The sequence below is a fragment of the Macaca thibetana genome, chromosome 2 (assembly GCF_024542745.1).
Source record: "Macaca thibetana thibetana isolate TM-01 chromosome 2, ASM2454274v1, whole genome shotgun sequence".
NCBI lineage: Eukaryota > Metazoa > Chordata > Mammalia > Primates > Cercopithecidae > Macaca > Macaca thibetana.
The window spans coordinates 103,988,013-104,000,160 of NC_065579.1; the positions used below are offsets into that span (position 1 = coordinate 103,988,013).

At 57.4% G+C, this 12,148-nt stretch overlaps 1 protein-coding gene across 1 annotated transcript; it reads left to right on the top strand.

Annotated features, from left to right (window-relative positions):
• The first annotated feature begins 2,176 nt into the window (after nt 1-2,176).
• Nucleotides 2,177-11,769, top strand: APEH (acylaminoacyl-peptide hydrolase). The gene is made up of 22 exons (XM_050780819.1): nt 2,177-2,755; nt 2,831-2,963; nt 3,518-3,644; nt 4,018-4,111; nt 4,215-4,290; nt 4,381-4,544; nt 4,703-4,840; nt 4,934-5,025; nt 5,102-5,142; nt 5,228-5,349; nt 5,899-5,959; nt 7,140-7,237; nt 7,889-7,940; nt 8,812-8,900; nt 9,373-9,511; nt 9,994-10,077; nt 10,160-10,240; nt 10,613-10,701; nt 10,811-11,001; nt 11,108-11,210; nt 11,305-11,411; nt 11,502-11,769. Exons 1-22 carry the CDS (start codon nt 2,744-2,746, stop codon nt 11,605-11,607), a joined length of 2,199 nt encoding a protein of 732 aa, XP_050636776.1. The 5' UTR covers nt 2,177-2,743; the 3' UTR covers nt 11,608-11,769.
• Nucleotides 11,770-12,148: the final 379 nt, after the last annotated feature.

Consider the following 12,148-nt stretch of genomic DNA (forward strand, 5'->3'; position numbering starts at 1 on the left):
CCTGTCCATGGTTAAAGGGAAAAGGATGGACAGAGTTGCAGAAGTGCTGGCACAGCATGGGGCTGAGTCCACACCAAGCCATCCAAAGACAATGGGCCCTCCACAAAGGTGCCCAAGGGGAGGTCCCAAGCTTGGACCTGGAGCAGGCAGTCAGTGCGCAGGCTGTTAAGGGACAGCACCTCCATGGCCTTTAGGTGTGTTGGCTGCACACACAGCTTTCTGTGTGTTCCTGTGGTTCCACGGAGGCAGTGAACAAATGCTGCCCCCTGGTGCTGCCAACAAGCCCTACACCTCTCTGCCTTTCTCTGATTTTTCCGACCCCCAAACTCTTGCTGGCTGTCAGACCTTAGGCCTTCCTCAGATGGTCAGGAGTACCTCCTTACCAAAGTCACCCAGAGTTGTTAGATTTTTTTTTTTTTTAACACAGATAAACAAGAATCCCAGCTCCACCTCTGGCCCTCTCCCCAGAGTTAACATCTTGATGCATGTCCTTTCCTGTTTGTTGTTCCAGTCTTCATTTTAAACCGAAGCCAGAAGGTGCAATATATCCTGTTTTCTAGCTTTCTGTTTATTTCCACATGTTTATTTCAGGTACTTAAATGTTCGTCTTCCAGTGCTCAACCTCCAGAGAGATACATGCGTTCGTAGCCAGTCTACCACACACAACCTTAGGAACAGGTGCTATGTTCCCAGTGTTCCTATCATAAACAATGCTTGATGAACAGCCTAGTTTCCAATCTTTCCACCCAAACTGGTGGCTGGGGCCACTCGTTCTACTCCTGTTTCTGGCCTTGATACAGTCCTGTACATACTCACAAATGCAGTGGCGTCAGAAAGTTGGTACTCTTTTTTTTTTTTCCTTGAGACAGAGTTTCACTCTTGTTGCCCAGGCTAGAGTGCAATGGCACGATCTCGGCTCATTGCAACCTCCACCTCCCAGGTTCAAGAGATTCTCCTGCCTCAGCCTCCCAAGTAGCTGGGATCACAGGCGCATGCCACCACACTCCACTAATTTTTGTATTTTTAGTAGAGACAGGATTTCACCGTGTTGGCCAGGCTGGTCTTGAACTCCTGGCCTCAGGTGATCCACCCGCCTCGGCCCTCCAAAGTGCTGGAATTATAGGCGTGAGCCACCGCGCCCGGCCGGAACTTTTTTTTTTTTTTTTTTTTTGAGACAGAGTCTCACTCTGTCACCCAGGCTGGAGTGCAGTGGCACGATTCTCGGCTCACTGCAAGCTCCGCCTCCTAGGTTCCCGCCATTCTCCTGCCTCAGCCTCCCGAGTAGCTGGGACTACAGGCGCCTGCCACCACACCCAGCTAATTTTTTGTATTTTTAGTAGAGACGGGGTTTCACCATGTTAGCCAGGATGATTTCGATCTCCTGACCTCGTGATCCGCCCGCCTTGGCCTCCCAAAGTGCTGGGATTACAGGCGTGAGCCAGCGCGCCCGGCCGGCCAGGACTCTTTTTTTTAACTTAACTAGTAATCTTGAGTAAGTAATGATGCGGCTGATGGGAAAGGGGAAGCTGCAGGCCAGACAGGTGGACTCTCAATCACAAGCACACCATGGAGCAGGGAGCCAGGGCCCTGATGTGGAAGACCAGCCAGACTCAGGTATATGGAGGGGACATCCTTACTGTCCAGCCTCTCCTGATCTCTGCTGGCACCTTAGCCCAGCCAATCCTGTGCCACGTGCACAGGAAGCCTGCCTGCCTAGGTTCTTTCCACAGGAAGCTCCCTGGACCTTGGTGGAGTCTGAGCCCACCAGGGTCCCCACACCCAAGAGCTCAGGTTGAGGCCTGGGGAGGAGGGGAAGGAACCCACCGGCTCACAGTCCCCAACAAGGAGCCACTGAGAAGGGTGGGTAAAGGCTGCGGGGATAGATAGCTCTTGCGGCAGGCCTGGTGACTGATAAGCCCAGGCAGCACCCTGAGAGTTGGCACTCGCCCCTCTGCCCCGCACCCCAGGGCTTTGCTTTGCGCCCTCCGCCCGGACTCTGGCCTTTCTCTTCTTCGTCTGCCTGGGAGTCCCTCCAGGGCAGGGCCTGGCACTGTCTAGTGAATGTCGGCTCGTAGTGGACCCGAAGGAACCCTACAGTCAGCCCCAGAGCCGCGGGAGATCCACGATGCGGCCGGCTCCCCCCTCCCCGCCCTCACCCTCACGGGCTCCCGGCTCCTCATTCCTCGCGGGGCTCCACTCTGGACCCGCCCGCCTCGCCCTTCATCCTCAGAGACTCATTGGTCCCATTCCCCTCGGGCCTCGCCCTTCAGGTGCTCGGGCCATGCCCGTCCGACCGCGCTGCTTCCGCCTCGCAGTCCTGTCTCACCCGCTTCTCTCGTAGGCCCTTCTACCCCCCCCGAAGCCCGGCTCCCGGGTTCCGCTTCCACAGGGCCGCCCTCTCTCCTCCGAGATCCAACGCCTCGCCCCTCGGTAAGAGGCCCGGGACTCGGCCCACGGCCCCGCCCCCCACTTGACTAGTCCGCCCCTGGAAGGCCAGCTCCTCCTCTCGACGCCCCTGCTCTCTCCACCCGGGACTTCTCGCTGCGAGGCCGGGTCCTCTCACCGTCAAGGCCCGCCCCTTGCCAACGGTTCTCGCCTATTCGCCGAAAGCCCCCCCTCCCAGATTGCCGCAGGGCAGGGGCGGAGACAGCCCGGGCGGTCCCAGGCTCCGCCCCCGGAAGCCTCACTTCCGGGCGCGAGCACCCCCCCCGCCCCGCCTCGCCCAGGCGGCAGAGAGGAGACTATGGAACGTCAGGTGAGGGCTCGGCCCGCGGTCCCCGTGGTCCCTGCAGCCCGGACCGGGCCTGACCCTGGTGTGTCCCCTGCGCAGGTGCTGCTGAGCGAGCCCGAGGAGGCGGCGGCTCTGTATCGGGGCCTTAGCCGCCAGCCCGCGCTGAGCGCCGCCTGCCTGGGCCCGGAGGTCACCACACAGTACGGCGGCCAGTACCGGACGGTGCACACTGGTGTGTGTGCGAAGGGGAACTGGCTGGCGACGGGGTCGCGCACTGGGGTGGGAAGGAAGCGGGTGTGGAGGGCTCGCTGCTTGACAGTGTGTAAGGGTGTATGGGGAGCCGGCCTGTACTTGGAGGATACACTCCCACAGGTCCCTGCACACAGGTGTGTGGGGAGGCGGGGGCGTGCGGGGCGTTATCGGATGGTGCCCATGAGTGCACGAGATGATGGTGTAGGGGCAGAATTCAAACCTGGGCTCAGGGCGTGGACTTTGTAGGGTGCTCCGCCAACACTCCATCCCATACACATGCCAGGCTGCCCTCAAGATTCCAGGGTGGGTGCTGGGGTTACTAGGGGGTTCTCTCAAAGAGGCTGTCAGCTCAGGCTCTGGAGGCCTGGACTAGGGTTGTGGACAAGTGTTGTCCAGCCCGCAGCCAGGGTGTCAGTGTCTGGAGACAGATTGAGAGACTGAGGAAGATCTAGGCCTTCCTGGGTCAGGTGGGCTGGGGGGCAGTAGCCAGGAGTAGCCAAGACAAGGTGAGCAGCCTCATGCCTCCCCTCACAGAGTGGACCCAGAGGGACCTGGAACGCATGGAGAACATTCGATTCTGCCGCCAATACCTGGTGTTCCATGACGGGGACTCAGTGGTGTTTGCCGGACCTGCAGGCAACAGTGTGGAGACCCGGGGGGAGTAAGTTTGAGGAAGGAATCTTGTGAGCAAGGCCACAGCATCTGCAATGCAAGTCTTTTGTGAATGCCCACCATGTGCCTAGAAGGGAGGCCAGGAGCCAGATTCTTGCCCCCTTGGGAGCTCATTCAGTTTCTGGTGACATGGCCTGATAAGCAACGGAGGCTTGCTCCAAACTCACCTGGACTAGAGCCTGTGGTGGCCTGGGGGAGCTGGGGAGAGTAGAGTCTCTGCCTCAGGGAGGAAAGGCAAGGTGCTCCAGAAGCTGGTGTGGGGCCAGAGCCTCAAGAATCTCTCCTAAGAGGTGGTGCCCAGTAAGGGAGCAGGAAGGGGTTATTGCAAGATACTCCTGACCTGTGCTACCCCATGTCCACAGACTGCTGAGCAGAGAGTCTCCTTCAGGCAGCATGAAAGCTGTGCTGCGCAAGGCTGGAGGCACGGGCCCTGGGGAAGAGAAGCAGTTCCTGGAGGTGAGTCTACATGGGACCAGGTAGTGGGTGACTAGAGAGAGGCTCTGCCCCACAGATAAGGCTCTGTTAGCGGGCAAACAGCCTAATGCCCAGATGTCCTCAGGTCTGGGAGAAGAACCGGAAGCTCAAGAGTTTCAACCTATCAGTGCTGGAGAAACATGGGCCTGTTTATGAGGATGGTGAGGCATCTGGCTGGTGAGCAGGCGGGGTGGACAGGAGGGGTAGCCGTAGCCCTGGGCCCCCCCCTGATTGGCCCTCCCTGCACCCAGACTGTTTTGGCTGCCTGTCCTGGTCGCACTCGGAGACACACTTGTTGTATGTGGCAGAGAGGAAGCGCCCCAAGGCCGAGTCCTTCTTTCAGACCAAAGCCTTGGACGTCAGTGCCAGCGATGATGAGATAGCCAGGCTGAAGAAGCCAGACCAACCCATCAAGGTGCTCGTGGTCAATCCACGAAGGCCCAGCAGGGCAGCCCTGGGGCTCAGTGTGCTCCCTTCCCATACTGTGCTTGTCAGACCTGGGGAGGCACTAGCTTCTAGGAAGCAGAGCAGGTCCTATAGACAGGCTGGGCATTGAGTATCTTGTGTTCTCAGGGGGATCAGTTTGTGTTTTACGAAGACTGGGGAGAAAACATGGTTTCCAAAAGCATCCCTGTGCTCTGCGTGCTGGATGTCGAGAGTGGCAACATCTCTGTGCTTGAGGGGGTCCCTGAGAATGTGTCCCCTGGACAGGTCAGCAGCAACAGCCTATGTCCCTCCTGGAGTCTGGGGCCCTTCTTCAGCTACCATCCCTTGCTCACTTCTGCCCTGTGATCTTGTTTGCAGGCATTCTGGGCCCCTGGAGATGCTGGTGTGGTGTTTGTGGGCTGGTGGCATGAGCCCTTCCGGTTGGGCATCCGCTTTTGCACCAATCGCAGGTGAGGGAGTGGGGCAAGGCAAGGGACCTTGCAGCCCAGCTGGCCTTGAGACTGAATGTCTGTCTCGCGGTTCCAGGTCAGCCCTGTACTATGTGGACCTCATCGGGGGGAAGTGTGGTAAGTGGCTGATGCCCACCTGTGCTTTGCTGACACATGTTGGCCCTGCCAGCCTGCGTGATGCTCTTGTTTCCATCTGGCCCAGAGCTCCTCTCAGATGATTCCCTGGCTGTCTCTTCTCCCCGGCTGAGCCCAGACCAATGTCGCATTGTCTACCTGCAGTACCCATCTCTGATCCCCCATCATCAGTGCAGCCAGCTGTGCCTGGTGAGCTGGAGGTGGCGGGGATGGGAGGATGGTCAGCAAGAAGATGGGATGGTGGATGACAGCTGAAGGGCCAGCATCATCTCCCCATGGGCCCTCAGTAGGTGCCCTTCTGTCCTCAGTGCAGCAGCAGTGTGAGTTCTGCCTGTCCTCTCAAGGCAGGGCCTAGAGGTTGAGAGTGCTGCCATGGAGAGCTTTGCACTGTTGGGGCATGCCACCTTGAGAGAATGCTGATCTGCAAGAATGCTCCTCCCCTTGGCTCTCAACTGCATGTAACCAGGCTCTGCAAGGGGCTGGGATATAGTGGGGAGTTACACAATCCCAGACCCTCCCCAGGAAGAGCTCTGGGCCCCTAGTAAAAGTCAGAGGGACATGCCTATCTGAGGCCCCTTGGGCATCTGGTCCAGGTCACCAGAAAAGAGATATATCAGGCTTATTCCAGTTCCCTCCTCTCCTGGGGCTACCTGAGGCAAAAGGGGATAGGCACGGGGCACTGTGCCCTAAGGGAACTGCCTGTCCCCTACTGGGCCTGACCATTGTGTTCTCTTGCAGTATGACTGGTATACCAAGGTTACCTCAGTGGTGGTAGACATTGTGCCTCGGCAACTGGGAGGTAAGGCATACCTGGCTGGGTGGGTGCAGTGGGGCCTGTAGCTCTGCTTTCCTGCCATCTGTTGCATCCCGCCCCGTTCTTCTTTCCTAGGTTCCTTCTGAGGGCCCTCCCTCCCTGCTGGGCCAGCCCTATGCCCAGCATCCTCAGGGAGTGGGGCTGTCACCATAGGGAACAATTCGATAGCAAGGAGTTGTAGGACCAAGCTGAGATCAGAGTGGCCCAAGCTGATGATGTGTTATTTCCTGTGCTGCAGGTCATAATTAGATTTTTCTTATTTTTCCAATGGCTGGTTCAAACCAAAACCATGATTCCTTCGAGTGGGTCTCAGGAAGTGCACTAGGTTGGAATGTCACACTTGAGAGGCTCTGGACCCAAGGGCATGATATTATCCTGTCCGCCATCCTAACCCCAGCAACCTTTGTCCAGCTCTGAAGTCAGCTGGGTCTTCAGGAGGGTGGCTCTTGGCTGAGAGACTCCTGTCTTGAGTGTTCATAGCTCTGCTTGGATTCTCCTGGAACATCTCAAGGATGAGTCTCTTGTTTTCTCAGGCCACCCGGCCAGTTCCAGGAGTTCAGTGGATGAGGGATAGCCTCTTTGTCTTCTCTTTGGGTTGCAGGGATGCAGTGGTGGGAATGTAGTATGAATCCCAGCTCTGCCCTAAATTAGCTATGTCCTCGGACAGGGTCCTGGCCTCCCTGAGCTCCCATTTCTTCATGGAGGGGTGATTATGTCTGCCTGCCTCATAGGATGATAGTGAGCGTTAAGTGAGTGATGATATTAAAGGGTAGGATTTACTGAGCCCCCTGTGCCAGACGCTGTGCTAAGCACCACAGTGGAGATAAGACAGACAAATGATATCTTGGTTAAAGCACCTGGTACCTACCTGGGCTCAACTGAAGCAACTCAGGAGAGCAAGTGCTTTTCCTCTCAGCACCCACGGTTTCTCTCTGGAGCTCTTGAGCTCTGCCTCTCTGGGTCCCCAGAGGCCTCTGCCCCTCAGCCACCACTCAGGCAGTTCCTCATCGCGTAGGGTGCACCCATGTGTGCCACAAGCTGCAGGGGCCCGACTGGTGCCTGAGCAGGGCCCTGGGTGAATTCCCCAGTACCCTAGCCTGCCTTGTAGACTTGACCCTCCCTACCTCTACTGCTGGATGCAGCCCCAGCCCTCCTGTCTTTACAGAGAACTTCTCTGGGATCTACTGCAGCCTTCTGCCTCTGGGATGCTGGTCAGCTGACAGCCAGAGAGTGGTCTTTGACTCGGCTCAGCGCAGCCGGCAGGTGAGGGACACTGATGGTGTTGAGGGGCAGCCCCTGTGGTCAACCCCCAGGAGCCCTGCGCCCCGAGACATAGCACGTGCATGCCCCTGGGTGAAATGCCCAGCCACAAAGTCTCATCAGCCCCTTAAAACCCTGCCTGCCCATCCTGGACTCATTTCTCTTGGAAGGGACAGGCTGGCCTGGTACACCACAGCAGAACTCAGGCCTTTTCATCTGAGGCAGAGATGCAACCCCTCCCAGGCATTTCTAGCTGGGGGTCAAGGGGACTGCCACTGGGGTGGGTCCCTGAACACACTGTAATGGCAGCTGATGGGGACAGGACTGAGCCCTTCCCCCAGGGATGGAGTAAAGGCACCCACAGTGTGCCAGGCTCCTTTTGGGTGTGATATTTGGTGCTCATGCCAACTCAAAGGGGCTCAAAGCCATTCCTTACCTTGCCCAGGGTCACCCAGCAAGTTGTGATGGTGCTGGGATTTGAACCCAAGCCCTCACGCTACTCCCTACTGCACTGAGTAACCATCACCATAGCTGTCCACAGCCTTGGTCTGGCCAGGGCTCTCCAAGACAGTAGAGAGGAGGTAGGGGAGGGACCCATATGTAGAGGGAGTACTCTTGGATGTGGTCCCACATGTGGCCTCCTCTCTGCTTCAGGACCTATTTGCTGTGGACACCCAAGTGGGCACTGTGACCTCCCTCACAGCTGGTGAGCAAGGCTTTGGGGATGGTGGTAAGGACAGGGCTGGTGAGCAAGCCTGCCAGGCAGTGGGGGACTGGAGCTCCAGCATGTGGGGCAGTGATGGCATTCTCAGCCACTCAGCACCACTGACTGTTCCACAGCCTTTACTAACAGGTCCCCAAAGGCCCTGTCCGTGCAGACCCTTACCCAACCAACAGACTAGCTTCCCTGCTCTACTGCCCTTTAGCACTTAACTCTGCTCCATGTGTCCTGGCCCAGCCTCAGCATGGCCCCTACCTCTGCTCCTAAAACCCACAAAACTCTCTCTTACCAAGATCTGCCAGAGTCATCTTTCTCCCTCTGCAAACCTTGGGTGCCTGTCTCAGGCAGAGGCAGCTCTGCCACCTCAGGGCCCAGGAAAAGCCCAGTGTTGACTCCTGCATCTTCCCCATACTTAGGCCTGGTGATTCTGCCCTTGAGATGTGTTTTGAGTCCTCCACCTGACCTGACTGTACCCGCTCCTCCACAAAGCTACCAAAATATTATTCCAAAGCTACATCTCATTGTACAACTGCTTCAGAATCTGCTTGGACACCACTGCCCCAAATCAGCACACTCCCCGGTCCTAGCTGCCACCCTGCACACAGCAGCCACCAAGGGACAGGCAGATGTGTCTGCATGGTCTGATGTATCTCAAGGTCTGGCAGTTCCCAGCCCAGCCAGTGTCTGTCAGATGAACAAGGGACTGAGAGCAGGAGGCTCATCCAGGGCCATGTGCAGTTGGGCACCTTCTTGGGCACCTTTCCATAGAATCTCCAGCCTGGGACTCTGTTAAAGAGAAGCAGGTAAGAAAGGTGATGGCTCCTGCTAAGCACTTAGTGGCATCTGCCTTTTCCAGGAGGGTCAGGTGGGAGCTGGAAGCTGCTCACAATTGACCGGGACCTCATGGTGGCACAGTTTTCCACACCCAGCCTACCTCCAACCCTGGTGAGTGTCGGTGGGTCCCAGGCCGTGGAGGCAGGGGGTCTGGGCAGGCCAAGCTCACCAGGTCAGGGAATTGGCCCCCGAGTCTGACCATGGCTGGTCAGCATACAGATGGGCCAAGACACAGGCCCAGCTTGGCATGGTCCATGAGGGTTTGGCACTCACAGGGACGAACTACTAGGCTAGAATCTGCTCTGTACAGAACAAGGTGCCTGGGGAAGTACCCAGTCCTGGTATTATAGATCTAAGGAGACAACAGAGCCTAAAAGCTGAGGAGGGAAGGGTGTGCCTGTGTGTGATTGTATGAGTGTGAATACCTTGGTATATACCATCCCACAACAGGAAGCCATGCTATACCCTCTGGAGGTGGGTGGAGGGCCCAGCATAGTGAGAGCTGCCTATTTCCCACTGTGGGCAAAAGGGAAGGGCAGGGAGGCAGCCAGGCCACCTGTGACATATTCCTTCCCCTTGGCAGAAAGTTGGGTTCCTGCCTTCTGCAGGGAAGGAGCAGTCAGTGTTGTGGGTGTCCCTGGAGGAGGCCGAGCCCATTCCTGACATCCACTGGGGCATCCGGGTGCTACAGCCACCCCCAGAGCAAGAGAATGTGCAGTATGGTGAGCTGGGCCAGGGGCAGAGGGATGTCTTCTCCAGGTTCCCCAGCACAAAGCCTCTGCGGTGACCTTTGCTACCTCCTGTCTCACATTGTGGGGTTTCTGGGGATGACCTCTAAGAGGTTTTCTGTTCCTCTTGTGGATGGGCATGGGAAGTAGCATCTAGACATCTGAGTGCCTGCTCTGGGTATCACCTGGGTTCCACCAGGCCAAATCATGTGTGGTGGGAAGACCCAGGTCCAAAGAAAATAGGCCTCATACAAGTCTCAGTGACCACACCTCATCCTGAATGCTGTCCCTGCAGGGTGGGGCTCCCTGACGAGGGCAGAAGAAGCATGAGACTTCTGGGGTCCATGTGTCATGGTGTGGACTACCTTGGCCAGGTCTCTGACCCAGAGGTCAGCCCCAGACCTGCAGCTACAGATGGGCCCTTGGTTGGGGAAGCCTCTAGGCTGGCCCTGCTGACTGCTGCCCTCTCCTTGCAGCTGGCCTTGACTTTGAAGCAATCCTACTGCAGCCCTGCAACCCTCCAGATAAGACCCAGGTGCCCATGGTGGTTATGCCCCACGGTAGGCATCTGGTGTTAAAGAGCCCTTGCCCTCCCAGCCCTCCTCCTAGCTGGCCCTTTCACCCTCTGCTCCCTGTCTGCAGGGGGGCCCCATTCATCCTTTGTCACTGCCTGGATGCTGTTCCCAGCCATGCTTTGCAAGATGGGCTTTGCGGTACTACTAGGTGAGTGAGCAGGGACCCACAGCTCTGTTAGGACTGTGGTGGAGTGAGAGGGGTGGACCTGGTTTGTACAAGCACCATGGGTGCCACTCTAGTCTCCAGGTCTTTCTGTAGCCCAGACCTAGTAACCACTACCAGGAACTGCCGGGGCCCAGCCTCTGGTTCTGTGGCATAGTGATAACAAGGACTAACTTGGGACTTCCAGGGGAAGGGCACTGTGGTTACTCGGTGGCAGCCTCAAATCTCTGGGTCCCTTCCCCTTGACAGTCTGTGGTATAGCTGGCCCCAGGGCCTACTTCACAGATGTGTGGAAAGGGTGTCCAGGGGGCTGGGAATGTTGCCTGACTACACTGTCTGGTCCCTCCCCGCCCTCAGTGAACTATCGTGGCTCCACGGGCTTTGGCCAGGACAGCATCCTCTCCCTCCCAGGCAATGTGGGCCACCAGGATGTGAAGGATGTCCAGGTAGCAGGGGCTGGGGCTTCTGGACAGGCTGAAACTTGGGCTGCCAGGGGGATGCCCCCATTCAGCTGAGTGGGCAGCTGGCTGCAGCATGCTTTGCCCCACCCTACAGTTTGCAGTGGAACAGGTGCTCCAGGAGGAACACTTTGATGCAAGCCATGTGGCCCTTATGGGTGGTTCCCATGGTGGCTTCATCTCCTGCCACTTGATTGGTCAGTACCCAGAAACCTACAGGGCCTGCGTGGCCCGGAACCCTGTGATCAACATCGCCTCCATGTTGGGCTCCACTGACATCCCTGACTGGTAGGCATACACCACAGGTCCCTGCCCTTCCCTCCTCTACCTCATATTCTCATGGAGCCCTGCAGGCCTAGAATTCCTGGGTCTGCATCAGCTCAGTGTCTTGCAGGTGCGTGGTGGAGGCTGGCTTTCCTTTCAGCAGTGACTGCCTGCCAGACCTCAGCGTGTGGGCTGAGATGCTGGACAAATCGCCCATCAAATACATCCCTCAGGTATGCAGCCCCCTCCTTGCCCTGTGTGCTGCCCATCCATCCAGAACCCAGGGCCCAGCTCAACACAGCTCCCCACTCCTCTCCGAACACCCAGGTGAAGACACCACTGTTACTGATGTTGGGCCAGGAGGACCGGCGTGTGCCCTTCAAGCAGGGCATGGAGTATTACCGTGCCCTCAAGACCCGGAATGTGCCTGTTCGGTGAGTGCAGCAGGAAAGCCCTGGCAGCTGGTGGGCAGGTGAGCATAGGAGGACCCTCCAACCTTAAATGTTGCTGACTAATTTCTACAGGCTCCTGCTCTATCCCAAAAGCACCCACGCACTATCAGAGGTGGAGGTGGAGTCAGACAGCTTCATGAATGCTGTGCTCTGGCTACGCACACACTTGGGCAGCTGAAGCCCTGCCATTCTGCATGAGCTGATCAGCCTATGCCACACTTCGCTCTTGGGGAGCTCCAAGGTCTGGCAGGGCAACAGGAGGCTTTCTGGGCTCTGGACTCCACGGATGCGTGGGGCAGAGGAATGTGGGCTATGTAGTCATAATAAATTAGGACACAGAGCCTGGTTCCTGCTGGTACTTTGTACCAAGCCAATCCCAACACCACCTCCCACCCTGGTGTGCAGAGACCCTAGGTTCTGGGTGTGGTAGCCACAAGGGCTTCATCTGCCTCCAGTGTGGGAAGGGAAGGAACAGTGAGAGGCTTAGCCTCTGCCTGTCCTGGCAACCAGGACTCTGTACGAGCCTAGCTTCCCTGTTGCAGCCCCTTCCATTAGCAACGACTCTGCACCACCCTTCCCAAGAGTATGTCTGGGGGACTAGTGAGACCCTGCCTTTCCACGGCACCCATGGGCAAAAGTAGTCCCAGGGACAGATCACCTAGCCCAGGGTGTGCTGGGCTCAAGCCACCCAGGCCCTAGCAAGGAGTCACTGACTCATT